General features: G+C 39.8%; 2 protein-coding genes across 2 annotated transcripts in view; one reads left to right on the top strand and one right to left on the bottom strand.

Moving 5' to 3' along the window:
* The window catches only part of LOC138016273 (uncharacterized), a 22,378-nt gene extending 12,377 nt beyond the window's left edge, over positions 1-10,001 (top strand). Inside the window, exons 3-5 of the mRNA XM_068863444.1 lie at positions 2,847-3,022; positions 3,140-3,467; positions 4,365-10,001. Coding sequence (XP_068719545.1) covers positions 2,847-3,022; positions 3,140-3,467; positions 4,365-4,687 — 827 coding nt within the window. The 3' untranslated portion in view covers positions 4,688-10,001. The remainder of the gene's footprint in view (positions 1-2,846; positions 3,023-3,139; positions 3,468-4,364) is intronic.
* The window catches only part of LOC138015502 (paramyosin-like), an 8,524-nt gene continuing 1,947 nt past the window's right edge, over positions 8,424-15,000 (bottom strand). The window contains exons 2-3 of the mRNA XM_068862571.1: positions 14,236-14,543; positions 8,424-9,999 (exon numbers count right to left, since the gene is read on the bottom strand). Coding sequence (XP_068718672.1) covers positions 8,840-9,999; positions 14,236-14,533 — 1,458 coding nt within the window. The 5' untranslated portion in view covers positions 14,534-14,543 and the 3' untranslated portion in view covers positions 8,424-8,839. The remainder of the gene's footprint in view (positions 10,000-14,235; positions 14,544-15,000) is intronic.

The raw sequence follows: 15,000 nt of genomic DNA, 5'->3' as shown, positions 1-15,000 counted from the left end.
GGTTGACCCCATTGAGACGGGAGCTTCAGATTTCGAAAGTTTAAGTTACCCAGCACGAACATGAATCACTCACTTCTGAGCACACATTGAATGCCTATGCTCTTGTGTCCAAGTCTCTTTTTGACTAGATAGAGGATCGTTTCCCTCATTCACGTTGTAAAATACTGTTTAAATGAAGGAATAATAAACCTCACACAAGTTGCGTCTGTGTCACCTGAAGGGTCAACATGATTCATTCAAGTTTTGAAATTCGCCTCATGGGTGAGATGCCAAAGCGGGGTTTACAGAACCTAACTTGAGGGGAATCCCCGATTAGTCATCTACCTGCAAGAAGAAATTCGTGCGGGAGCTCATGCAGCTTGTGTGTTTGTTAGGTTCCGTTTGTTTCCTAATTTACTCTGTTACTCACGACTTTCGCTAGCTTTTTTATCCATAACCTTGACAATTATTGGCAAACATAGTAAAAAGAACCGAATTACAGCCCAAGGTGACGACAAATGAAAATTTATACCCCTTCCCACGCAGCATTTCTCGTCACGTCTTACGGTGATGTCACCGCTCTTTATTTGGGACGGGCCTTGCATATCAACAGCCTCGACAAATTTACGGCTTCAAAACACGTTATTTCTGCAGTTGGCCTCTTCACAGTTCGCCGCTTTCTTGATAATTCGACCACTCTTTGGATAAATCGTATATTGCCTCTATTATGAGTTTCGTGATGGAACACAGTAATTTCTTCGCTCTCAAGAAGTTCAAAGTTTCCGGTTCGATGCTATATGCATTCGTAGCCAGTCTAAGCTTGCTGGTAAGTACGGAACCTTATATATTATCTTATTTTGTCAAGATCAAGACAAAAAGGCCCAAATGAATCTTTGTTAATGTTTCGATTTCATCCTCTCTTCGAAAACCACGTTATTCTTCGACTTGCCAAAAATATGCTGACGGTGTAGCGAAGCATCTCGTTCTGAAATAGAGTCTGCAATTTCGAAAACTCGATAGGAGATGGTCTGTTCTACTCAGTTGTTCGACGCTGCTTTGTTTCTGTGTAGGATACTTAAGTGTAGCGATGCGTTTAAACAATGTACATGTATACATGTAAATATTTCTCAGACGCACATGTCCGTGAGGACTTTATTAATGGCGCGATCACGATCATGTTTCAAAGGTGCGCGCATTATTAACTTCGAGAATTTCGAACATAATTGTTTTCTTGTCATATCTACACTGACTGTAACAACACACATTAATTAATTTTACATTTTCACCCGCTTTTATATGTAAATTAATATATTGATTTGTTTAACAAAGATTACTGTCCGTCACGTTCCGGAAATCGTACCAACGATTAGAGATCGTTAACCCAATAACTCTTCTCGCGATTTTAAAACGATATAACAAGGAGCAAACCGCTAGAAAATCGTTGCTATTGTTTCTGTTGATTTCGTGATCAATTTTCTGGAAGGTGCTTCGTTTGCAGTTCAGTACTTAACCCGATTGCGAAGGCCGAGGAAAGGAAGGTTTTCAAAGAAAAAAACAAAGGTCCATTTTTCCTCAGTAAAGGTGATGCGTCTGCCTCGTTGAACACTGTGCAATTTTTGTGTATGATGCAACAAAAACCTTTTAAAAAACAAAGACTTGAGTCTTGGGGCTCACAAGCTTTATGTGTTGAGTTTCAGTGTTACACAACAATTAGCTACAATTCTGACCCTGTGACCTTGGATGATTTCATGTGTGGAGAATTCCGTGAATGCTTACTCACGTTTAGTCACAAAAACCTTAGCATTACTTACGTCAGGGGCACCCAACGTCAATTTTCGGAAAATATCTGTTCGGAAGTCGATTTGAGATCTAGAATTTTCGAACATCTAAAAAATGGTTTAATTGCCCATTTTTAACGGATTTTTACTTTAAAAAGGTCACCTAGAATTTTCGGGAGCCTTTTTTTCTGGCTGAAATTTTCGAAAAGGTAAGCTTTGATCCCTATAATTTTCGGATCACTAGACTTTCAGCTAGGAAATCCGAACAGATGAAATAATCTTAGGGGATAAAAATATGCCTGTATCTACCGTTTAAATACTAAAATACGTTTAACAATGCTTTGTGTAAGTGGTTTTGAACTATATTCTCATTGGGTGCCCCTGTTACGTCATTTCCAGCAGGTTAAAGCCGACTTTCGATTGATTTCTCATACAGATGACCACCCTAGTACTTTTTGGAATACGATGGCCCTAAAGTTGGTCATATGCCAGTTCGAAAGCATTGTACAACCATGGCAAAATCAATTTCGCGCGTTTTGTGTGGCAAGCCCCAACGCGTTCTAATAGAATTACGAAAGATGGAATGCAGTACTGGGCACAGCCATTTTTCGGCTTTGTACAAGAAAAACGTCTTTTACCATAGCCAACACGAAGCAATCAGTAAATACCTGAGAAATATAATTTCGCCGTTAAATTTGAGGCTGGAATTCGGATATGTTACCCATAATTACGAGGGGAAACATACTTGTAACAAGATCTTTGGGGAATTACGGCATGACCTTTCTTCAAAATATTTACTTTTTTTTTTCGTTCTTTAAATTGTTTCTACTTTTACTTAACAGGTGTATGGAGGAAATACAGTCGTAGTGTGCAAGACTCCGGAACAAATCCGCTGGGTTTCTTCAGGAAACACTAGCTACAAGTGCCTCGATTGCCCTCAATGTCCCGAGGGATCTCAACCCTCCGTCCCGTGTGGCAGCTCAGTTCCATACGGGACCCCTGTCCACTGCGTTTCCTGTAAACTTGGGGAAACGTATTCGAACAATTACGGGAATCATCAGTGTGAATCGTGTACTGTATGCTCCGAAGGAAGAGCGATAAAAACGAACTGCACTTTGTTCGTTAATACTGAATGCGATGACAAGTGCATTGATGGCTATTATCCCGTAGCATTCATCTTTCAATGTCTCCGTTGTGCGGAATGTTGCGGGGACGAAAACGACGAACTAGCGTCTGAATGCGCAAATGGTCCTAAGAAATGCAAAGTGCGGTCTTTACCTTGTGATAAAAAGGATACGACAAGCGACAGGAAGGCATCCTCACGCGTGAAGATCAAAAATGAGACCTCTACTGTTTTGTAACCAACTCATACAACGGAAAAGAGACTTCTCGTTAGAGCACACAACCCGCCTGTCAATCAGCCGACTCCATCAGAGGCGTCGATTTCGTGGGACCCTGGTCGGCAAGATTCAAACAACAGAGAAGCAGAGGAAGGAAAAAAAGACGATGGAAACAAAGCATTGATCATTGTTTCTTCACTGATGGCATTCACAACCCTTGTGACAATAGTATTGATATTTTGTTGGATGCTTCGACAAGGCCGACTTCAAAGGTTTTTCTCAGCCGGTGGTGTTGCTGGAAATGACAGAGCACTCCCTATTCCCCTTGAACCGATCGCATCTTCCTCGCAAGAATCGCAAATGAATCCCGGTGAGTAACTTGTCGACTAACAGAACGGTTTCTTTTTATTACTTATTCATACCTGCAACATAACCAGCTTTATTTAGTTTTAAAAGGTTCTCCAGTACATTCATATGACATTTACATTCTCACTCAAGATAGCGGGACAGCATGCTAAAGTCCCATCGTGCCTGAATCGGGCTAATAAGGCTTTATGTACTAATCATGCATGGAATGTGACAGTACCAACCCGTCCGGGCGATTGGTACGGCTAGTTGTAGGCTTCGCATTTCCCTTAGGCAACAAGCACAAGCACGGAAAAGTGCAGACCGTAATAAAAAGCATATAATTTTTCTGGTAATGTATTCAATCAGGCTTAACACTTCCAAATGATGGCTCAGTTGGCTGAGCATCCGAGACTAGCGTGCGGGAGATCGTTAGCTCACCTCCGGCCGGACCAACTTCCAGAGTCTTTACATAATCGAGGAGAAAGTGCTTCCTCTTTAATTACATCCACAAATGATTTGACTTTCAAGTCTTCTCGGATAAGGACTATAAGCCGTAGGCCCGTCTCACAGTCCTTATTCATAAAGATCCCACATACCATTCGAAAAGAGCAGGGCACGAATGTTTCAGTGCCGTGGTCTGGTCTGATCGAGGGCCACAAGTTCATTAGCATTTGGCTATTAAGTGCAACCCTCGTAAGAAAAAAAAAAAAAGAAAAAGAAAAAAAAAAGACTTCACTTCACTTCAACGTTGATATTCGTAGTTTTCTCTCAAAAATGGTCCATAGACCACGATCTTAGTTCCTTTATCATGGCTTTATCATGGCTTTATCAAGGCAAGCCTTGAAAAAGAACTAAAATACAATAGCATATTTCATTTTGCAAGCCTTTTTGATTGAATCTTACTTGTTATTTTTTTCAGTTCAGTTAACCCTTGACCAATTTGAGAAGGAACACTTGGATCTGTTCGACTGGATGTGCTTGAGGCTTGATAATGGAAGACGGTGCTGTTGTCGCAAGGACTATGAACGCCTAGCTGCTAAGTTCGAGAAGATTTCCCTGGAAGAACGCAACTCTTTGCACGGGGAGCTGCCAAGAAACGGAAGCCCTTCTAAGCTGTTAATGAGCTTGCTCCAGGCGAAATACCCAGAGCTTACAGTAGCGGACTTGGTGAAAAAATTTAAAGAGATGGGACGCAATGACATCGCGAGGAAACTTTGGCCTCTTGTAAAGCACTGCGCTTGAAAGTCCGTCTGCTCATAGACTAAGAGATATAACTGCTCTAAAAAGGTGCAGTCTCCAGCAAAAAGGAATGAGTGACAGTTGTGATCTTGTTAAGGAAGCCATATCAATCTGTGAACATTTAATTTAAGGACCGAGCGGATAGAAAGCTTTAGCGTTGGTCGCTTGGACAACTCAATAGCTTTGAAAGGCCTTTAACAGAAATTGCCCTCGCCTCGTTTAACTCTGAAAGCCGTTGACCGGCTATATACCCAAAGTCACTTTGTTTCGTCTTTTATTTTTTTATTTTCCTTGGAGCGGGCAGTATTCAAAGGTGATCACAGTTGCATGGTGACTGGGATTCAAATTGCTCTCGAGACGAGCTAGTGGACGACGATCCATTGCGATCAGCAACACTTTCGCAGGTCGATATTGTTTCATCCACTAGTCTTGTTCAGTTTGAAAATGACAATCTCAGGTTAATTGTATAGACAGTTACGATCGAAATTCGTTATTCACAAGGCTCGAGAAGAAACGCTGCTGTTGTTGTTCAACTTGACCATTGTTATAACAACTTGAATATAAAGCCGGCTTCCGCTCAAATTGTTGGAAAGCGTCGATCAAGATCACCTTCAACTACCATAATCTTACCTCGAACACCAAATAGTAACAAAATGTTTTTCTCTGATTTTGCAAATTTAAGTATATTTGAACAGAATTTAATTCGGATAATTAATTATTTTATTTATGATGACAGATGACGATGTCAAGCTAACGCCAAATTGACAAATAATAAGTGAAACAATTACCAAATAAGAAACTGGGAAAATAATTTTAAAATGTCTCAAAACAGTTTCAACAATTTCAAGGGGTTTTTTCATCAGGGGGGATGGATCTCACAACAACCTAACAGCAATGTTATGGTACCATAGCCTAACAAGATACACACCTTATTATGGCATAATTGGTCTCCGTAGCAACAGGAATGTCATCTTGAAACATTCAATGTTTTATCTTTAAATTAATGCTTTCCTCTAAAAAAAATGCTCAGTGGGTGACCCCCAATTTTTATAGGTGGAAAGTAATAAGTGGCTGAGATAAAACCCTCTGCCAAGTTAAAACAAATTCCCTGATGCCGATTCAGAACCACCTCAAAGTTTCTGAAGGTGAACGCTCGAGTGCTATGGTAACCTATTACGTCACGCAATCCGTGCATCTTGTCAAGCAATCATTGGTATTTTATATGATTCATTGACATTGCATTTGGTGCATTTGGTGAAACAGGTGTGTAGTTTCAATCCTTCGAAATAGTGCAGTTTTTGAAAGTGTTGAAACTGATTTGAGCCTCCTCAAGTAATCAGCAAACTGTATGTAACATGTATCTCTTTGAAATAATCAGTGAATGGTAAATAAGATGGAAATCAGTCAGTCAGTCAGTTATTATAATTGGTATTTACAATTAAAAGACGTCTCCAAGATCATAATATATATTTAAGAGTTACAGCAAGTTGTATCGTCTCAGTATAACAACGATTTAAAGCCAGTGGTTGGATGAAATGAAATCTATTTTCGAGGACTTTAATTGAGAAATATTTATTTTCGTCACAAAGGACATTTTTTTTATAACACTTTGTAATGAAAGATTGACATGACTTATTTGTAAATAGCTTTGCCTCTCCTGGTGATGGGAATAAAATTTAACACCCTAATACGCCTCTTCATAGTTGTCTGGTCATTAAATATTCAGATCTGAACATTTATAATGTCTGAAGCAGTTGATTAACGGCCAGTTACTGGGGTTACGGCAAATCCATCCTCGAAATAATTTTCGATAACTTTTTCATGGGCTCACGATCGGTTGATTTTAACCCAAGCAGCGGACTCTATCTGAAAAGCCGCTGTTTAGGGAAATGCGTCCGCGTTCATCATCAAGGAAAGGGTCAGAAAAGACCAGGCAGTTGCTCAAGTGCTAATTTGCGTCACCAGTTATCATTAGCTCTTAATTATTCCCTGCGGTTAACACCTCCGATGAAAAATGTCATGTTCGACACAGTCTGATGCTTCCTGCTCTGGTCTGCGTAACCCTTCGAATACCAAGAACACATACACCTTATTGCAAAATAGTCCCCATTTTAGTATTCTTTTGTTTGATTGCAAATTGGCCCTTTTGGTCTGGTTCAAGGTTAAATATTCTTTTGAATTTTTCGTTTGAATTCGAGGCCGAAAGGGCCAATTTGCAAGGAAACAAAAGAAACCTAAAATTGAAGTGAACTGAAGTGAAGTGAATCTATTAGCCTCTCCCCACGGGGCTTTTCAGGACTAATTTACAATGCTTTTTAGGGGACTTTAGCCAGACTGCTTGTTACGCAGTTTACAACTATTTTTAAGAAGTGAAAAATGCCCCCGTTCAGATAGGTCAGACCACAACACCGGGGACTACGTCCTCTACTCTTATCGAATGGCGAGTGGGTTCTTTAACGTCCCATACTATTTAATTTCCAACAAGGGCTATGAGACGGGACCTCCGGTTTACAGTCCTTATCCGAGAAGACTTGAAAGTCTAACCATGTGCAGATGTTATTACAAAGGCAGCACTTTCTCCTCAGTTATTTTAAGACCCTGAGTGTTGGTCCGGCCGGAGTCGAACTCAAGACCTTCCGCATGACAGCCCGATGGTCGACCAACTCACCCACCGGTGCGCGGTGGCCATTTGGTGGCCATTTTGGAATAAGGTGTATACTAGGACGTCTGATAAATAGCTGTCTTTAATTTGAAAAAGAGAGATAGCCTGGGTTGCGATTCACAAGATGCGCGAGCATTTATGGGATTACTGGGGACGAGAAGGTAATTGTGGACCAGAATGTAGCTACAGAGTTAAATCAAAATCACCAAAGGAATCGAGAAAAGGTGTCCGAAAATATGAGGCTAAAAGAAGATGTGTCAAGCTTGAGGAAATCCGGAATAATGCACAGTAAAACAGCTGTAAAGCCACCTTTAAAGCTGTTTTACTGTTTTACTGTGCCGCTTCTTTGCCTTGGCGGCAAAAGTGCTTGAAAGAGAAGGTGTATTAGGCCTGGTTCAGACGTCGTGCTTCTGCCGTGCCGAACTCGAATGAAATTATCATTTCGATTTAAGCACGGCAGTATCACGCCGTTTGAAACCATTAGGCGCGGCACGGTTGACTTAGGTTCGGCACGACTACTTTGCGCGGCAGGACTTGCCGTGCCGCACGGCAGTAGCACGACTTGGTTTCAAACCGCGTGCTATTGTTGCGCCGAACTCAATTCATAAATTAATTTAATGTATTTTGCATTATTTGCATACTATAACGCTGGATGGATGGTTTGTTTTGTCTTTTGAATTTGGCGTGACTGTATTACGTTCGACGTTTGAAACCGCTGCCGTGCTATCGTATTGCCACTGCCAAGCCAAATTCATTTGAGTTCGGCACGGCAGTAGCACGACGTTTGGAACAGGCCTTGCAGTATCTATAGAGGCTAGAAAAATGTTCTAATTTTAACCTGTTATTTTTCCCTTCCGGCTTAAGGCCAAAAGACTGTTAAAAGTGTAATTGTCTCGTGACACTCAGTGACTTAAAAACCACAACATTTCAATTTATTCATTGAATGTTACCCGTTTTTAAGAAATTCAGCCTCTGTTCCATTCCCCTTTAAGGTGACGTCACTACCCTATGGCGGCTGGTATTTATTACTTTAACGGTGCTTTAGAGTTTGCTCAAGAAAATTTAAGAAAACCTTAATTTTGCTTTTGATGTGCAAAATTTCATTCATTTGAAATTTCTTTTTATTCACTTGAGCATTTGAGTAATCATTCATTCACTGAGCAATCATTCCTGCACTTGAGAATTCACTCATCAGTTTCAATTTCATTCCCCTAAGCATGCTTCAATTCAAATACCGGTGTTTAGTCCATTCCTTTAAACTCCCGAGTAAAATGATGAAATCCAGCGCTTTTTTTTTCCAAGTTTCTTTCTTCCAATCAGCCACGGACTTACTTTGATTAAGCCTTATGCAGAGGTTGTGGTTTCACTTGTTTAAAGCAGTTTCACTAGACGTTCACTATCTCGTGTGATTCAAGGTAAAAAGCGACCCTACTTTAATTATACCCATGTGAGATTAAATAAGTGAATCAAATTTCCGTGAGCAATTCAATAAATTACAGAGTTGAGGTCATTCTCTTTAAATATTGAAGTTCGTCCCTTTCATTCAAGATTTCATGATACAAAGAGTTAGTGCATGCCTTGAGCTGACGCAGTGTGTCAAAGAAATTACTCGGGTCTAACTCGACCTTTATTTCGTCGTCATATTCGTCAAGCTCGTAAAACTGAGAATTGACACTTCTCCAGCTACTGGTCAGCCGTGTCCTCTTTAAGCGCTCCGTTTGGGACTGGAGCTTATTAAACTCAGGCGAATGACAACGAGCAGCGGACATCTCACTGTTGGCAGATAAGTAACGAGCCTCACTTTCCACTGTGACTTTCTTTTTGCCACTAAACCCTGCACTTGGATCGCCATCATCATCGCCGTGCTTCAAACACAGCTCTTCTTCATAATCATCGTCTTCGTAAAACAGATTCAGTTGGCTCTCTCTCAGCTGGTCTCTCGTTTCTTCTAACTCCGCGCACAGTTCCTCTCTCTCCGATTGCAGCTTTGCAACTTCGTGCTCAGAAACCTCTCGCCTTCGTTTCTCAGCTTGTAGTTGTTTTTCAAGAAGAGCCACCTTGTCCTCTAACGATTCCACTTCTTCTTCACCTCGTAGTCGTGAGCTCACGGATTCTTCCCAATACTTTAGATCCTCTTCGCTCCCATACCTCGCAAATTCAGATCTGCGTCGGCCTGTTTCATTAATCGTTCCAAGAGAGGAACTCTTCCGGAGATTTTCATGCCAACCCACTTCTTCAGTCCTCTTGCGCGAAAGAATGTCAAGATGATCAGCACTTCCAAACTGTTTCCATCCATCTTCGTGTTCCCATTCTAATGCATCTCTAAAGGCATCAAATCTCTCGGTATTTTGAAATCTGTGTGGCATAAATCCATTTATCAGGACCATGTTACCCTCTATAGTTGCTTCGCCCCGTTGCTCCTCGCCTTCGAGAGATGCATTCCCACCCAATTCGTTTTCCTCGCTAAGATTTGAGTCATAATCAGCAAAGAGACCTGAACTACTGGAGTCGCTAAAAACAATGGAGCTTCGTCGAATATCCTCAAGTTCTTTTCTCGTGTTTCTGTGTCGCTTTTTTTCTTCTACAAGCCGCAGTTTCAAGGACTGTGTTTCATCTATGTCATTTTCTAGCTCTGATAAGATACTGTTGATTTCTGCAAACGAAAAATGTGAGAATCATGGCAAGGTGCAAGACAGATACATCTTCCGCATATAGCGATGTTTCTCGTGACGTCATCCATTGTTTTTAACATACCAACCAGAACCTAATTGGCTGTTGAAACAATGATTTCTTTTGTCACGTGGTTGGCAAGTTTGAATATCAAAAGAAATGTGACGTCAATGTTTGTAAACAAGAAATATCACCATAAGCGATAAACTACGTCTACTCATACCACGTGGGCTAAAATGTAGTGATCACAACCCGTGCATATGGCCAGAGCTACTGAAATTTAAATTGACCAATCGGAATTCAGCGAGCGGGAAAAACTGTGCTATCCGTCGTCACGTCAACGGATCGAGTGCCAGAAAACCATTCAGTTAAAAGATTTTGTGGCAACTTTTTTGTCAACAAACCTGGGTTGCCAGCGAGCAGCGATTCGAATGTCAACTGTTGTGCCTCGACTGTTGTGCTTCTTCTACTTATTTTAAGAGGAATTCAGTCTGCTTATTTCGAATCAAGTGTAATAAGACGTCAAAACTGGATTGATAATGTATTTATTTGCGCCAACTTCGCACAAAAAAGAAAACTTCGATGTCGTTCTTTCGACAGGGCAGATCGACAACAACGTCGCCGTTTCCGGTGAAAGGGTGAAGGATTGACAGGATAGCACAGTTTTGACTGCCGCGCGCACTGTGGGTTCTGTATGCACGGGTATCATTAACCAACAGAAATCCATTAACACACCTCTTTATACGTCATAGAATGTAGCCCGACAGTTTACGGTATTACCTATGTTCACAATGGCCACTGCTAGATTTTACTTTTGATTGGCCATTAATAATAATAATAATAATAATAATAATAATAATAATAATAATAATAATAATAATAATCCCTTAGATTGGGAATAAAGAACTTGTATTTGATTGGCCATTAATAATAATAATAATAATAATAATAATAAAAAAAAAAATGGTATCACTTTATTTCCATGATAAAAATATTTACAAACATTAAAATATCTCCAAAAGGTAAGAACTATAAATTTACAAGCAATTAAGTATTTCTCTGTTTTAAAACTTCAAAAAAAGAAAATAATAATAATAATAATAATAATAATAATAATAATAATAACAAACTTTATTGAGCACTCTTTCATACAAACTTGAATCTTACATGTATCTGGTAAAAATAAATAATAATAATAATGATAATGATAAAACTCAAATTAAATTAAAAATTTAAATGCCGGCGGTGGCAACATTACTAGTAATAATAATAATAATAATAATAATAATAATAATAATAATCCCTTAGATTGGGAATAAAGAACTTGTATCCAGGCTACAAAGTGAAGCTTATCACCATAGTATTTGACTATCTTGGTGCATACTACAAAGACCTAGACAAAGAACTGAATATGTTATTTGGGCCGAAAGTAGCAAGGTTGACAATTGAACGGTCCCAGAAATGGGTTATTTCTCAGAACTGTGAGATTGTTAAGAGATTTTCGTGCATGTAATTATGCAAATGCACAAACATAGCAACATAATAGTTGAAAGAGCAGATTTTAGCTTTATCATGCTGAGATTATTAAATACGGGTACAATGTTTATTTTATTTTATTTTTTTATTTTATTAATATTGTTATTTATTTATTTTTAGAATATTTGTCTTATTCAATAATGCATTTAACGCTACTTTTTATTATCTTAGATTTCTACTAACATATGCAACATGCACATATATATCTTTTATATTCTAGTCCACATTGCCTAGGCTGTGCCCGCAGTGGTGTTGATATATACATTGAATGATTTTACCAATAAATTTTACCATAATAATAATGATGAAAAGAAGATCATGACTTTTTTTTAGCTTAAAAATTCCCTTATTTGGATGTAACGTGGCTCGTGCAGTTTCCCGCGCGTCGCGTGCAGCATCGATCTTATTTTTGTCCATATTTGGGCATAAAATTGGTGTCATAAAATCCCCAGCTTTGTTCCAAGGAATAAAGTTGCAAGTTACACTCTCCAAGGTCATGTGCTTCTGTACTGAAATAAAGGACTTTATTTAAGTGTCAAGTGTATTGAGCGCTGCAGCACTAATGGGCGAGTTTCGTATTCTCACGGTCAGACTGGATCTAGCATGAAATGGAGGCTAATGCGGGAAAAATAAGAATCCCCAGCATTAGCCTCTTTTTGATGCTCGATACAAACCAACCGTTAGAATACGAAACTGGCCTATAGGAGGTTTTCACGTGACGTCATCGCCGCCATGCTGGTGAACGAAAACAAAAGATCTCTCATTAGCTTTTTTTGTATGTCCACCAGAAGTCGTCCCTAGAGGTTTGTTGAAAACGTCCTATTGGAGACACTACAGAAATCAAATCATGGGTTGATTTTTTGAGGAGGAGGGAAAACCGGAGTACCTGGAGAAAAACCTCTCAGAGCAGAGTAGAGAACCAACAAACTCAACCCACATATGACGCCGAGTCTGGGAATCGAACCCAGGTCACATTGGTGGGAGGCGACTCCGACGCCGAACAACTTCACCACTGCGCCTGCGCCTGTTCCATGAAATTTATGTCATACTGTAAACTGATGGGTTAAGACCGAATAGCAGAGATCGAGGCTACTGGCCATGGACTTCTGTGACCAGCCAATCCCTTTCTACGGAGGATCCAAGCATAGGAGCTTATGCAAGTGAAAACGAACGTCGACGTGAGCATCAAAAAAATCAGCCACGGTATCCGCCATTTTGTTCCAATGCTCAGACTCGAGGAATCTGGACCGAGCGCTTCAATTGGCCAGACGTAGCAAATTTCCTTGTGCTTATGCTGCGTTTCGTTTTCACTCGACGCAAGCGATTGCAAGCATAAGCGCTTGTGCCTATGCTTGCGTCTACCCCGTTTTCACGGGGAAATAAGCGCTCTTATGCTTGCCCTAGTGCTTGTGCTAGTGCTTGCGCCGCTAGTGAAAACCGCGCTTAACATTCCAGTCGGTCTTGTTGGATATTAGAATAGATTGAACCAAACGGATGCGCAATTTGCCATCTCACCAGTTCAACAAACGCTAATGGAATAATTCCTAAATATTTCTTTTTTTACATCGTTGTCATCCCTCGTAAACAGCGATTAGAAACGTATTGAGCTTTCATGAACTCCCAGGGTGGATTGTTAATCTCTCGGAGATGTTCAGCTAAAAAGTTAAATAACTCTAAAATAAACAAAATATTAGCTTGTCAATTAAGATTTAAATTAGCCATTAGCGTTAATTAATTCACTGCCTGCGATTTAAAACATAAAAGGTAGCCCTGATTTAATGAAAATTAAAGGAAAGAGCGAGGTAAACTCGATAACTAATTTGTTGTGTAGAAATAAAAAAGGTAATGCTTTTGCCATAAATTTTAAGAGCTAATATTAAATTATATCGTGTTTGCGGTGTCGCCAAATACATGATCAATAAATCGGCTTGTCTGGCCTGCTGAACTGCCAAACGCACATCACTTGAAATAAACGAAAAGCTGATTTAAAACGAAAAAATCCAATAATAGACATGAATAACTTGATTTATTAATAAAAGAATTGGTGCTATACGGTTTTCAAAAATTCATTTTTTTTAGGCAACATTGGCGAAAAAATGTCAAGATGTAAAATATCCATTTCGTGAGGTTTGTGTCACCTTCTTTTTATGGAAACACAATACTGATACGTGAAGTTGCCGGTGCCCGATCTTCATCCTTATGCAAGTAGATAATAATATTTTTGTCTTTTATATTGCTCTTTTGGTCGGACCTACACAGGCTATATGTTAGCATGAACTTTTGGCTGACGATGTATTTGAAGTACTGAACTGCTTGGTAAATTATAATACGTTCAGCACCAAATTACAGGAGTCTTTGCACTGACCGGAAATGGACGACATGAGCAAGATCGTTTGTTATTCTTTTAAATGAAGAATTCAAGTTTTAGTCTCGACATATATTTACTAATCCAAGGGGATAAGACGAAGAACCATTTCAGATTTTTCTAGGTGAAAGAAAGATAAACCTCAAATAATGCGATTTGTGATTATTATTTGATGAAGTTCAGGAAAACCGTTGTCACCTCCTGATACGTAACGGCGTAAAGTGAGAACAAAGGTAAAAATAATAACAATGAAAACAATAGTGAGAACTGATGATAATGTTCGGAGAAAATCTTAGCTTATTGTTTTCTCTCTCAAACCTTCTTCATCGTAGACATCATCCTCCAGTAGTTCCCGGGCCAGAAACTCTTGTACTTTTGACTTTAGCAGCGCCTGTAGCAAATGCCTAAATCCATGTTCTCGCCTCTTCAAGATATCAATAAAGATCGCCACTTGGTTCTCCCTCGAAGATTTTCGCTTCTCCTCGCGAATCGTCTCTACATCGTCTTCGTCTAACACGCCAGCGTTCTCGAGGTAGCGCAAAAGTTTGGTAGGCTCGAGGCATTGCTGTAACTTCGGATAGTGTCGATCTATCACGGCACAGTCTCGCAAATCCATCGTAAAAAATCTGATGAGAAGGGATTAATGTGAGAATAAATCTTGGTTTGCGTTTGTTTTGTTAAGTACTGATCAACACGTGACCCTTCCTTGAACTGCAACTGTTACCAGCAAGGACATGACTCAACCGCGCCCCGTCTCACGGCATGACGTCAAATCCTACGCGGGGAGTGGGGTGGTAGAGAGACCTCAAAAATTCAATCAACTTTTTAAGTATTTTTGAACCACAAAAAAACTGATCAAGGGAGGACTTTGAATATATATGAATTCTCTAAAAGGAAGTCTTAAGTATTTCAATTACTCTAAACAACTGGGTAAATGTTGTGAAAACGAGCGAACCCGCCTCACTTGGCGCCATTTAGTTCTTTGCCCAATATCCCAGTTGCCGCGTACGTTTGATATTTTGTACTTTTCCCCGCCGGGGAAAGAAAAGAAATATCAACATATTCCGTATAAGCCAACTGAAC

This window comes from Montipora capricornis, chromosome 9, assembly GCF_036669925.1.
Source record: "Montipora capricornis isolate CH-2021 chromosome 9, ASM3666992v2, whole genome shotgun sequence".
In the NCBI taxonomy this organism is placed as follows: Eukaryota; Metazoa; Cnidaria; class Anthozoa; order Scleractinia; family Acroporidae; genus Montipora; species Montipora capricornis.
This window is presented reverse-complemented; position numbering and strand designations above follow the sequence as displayed.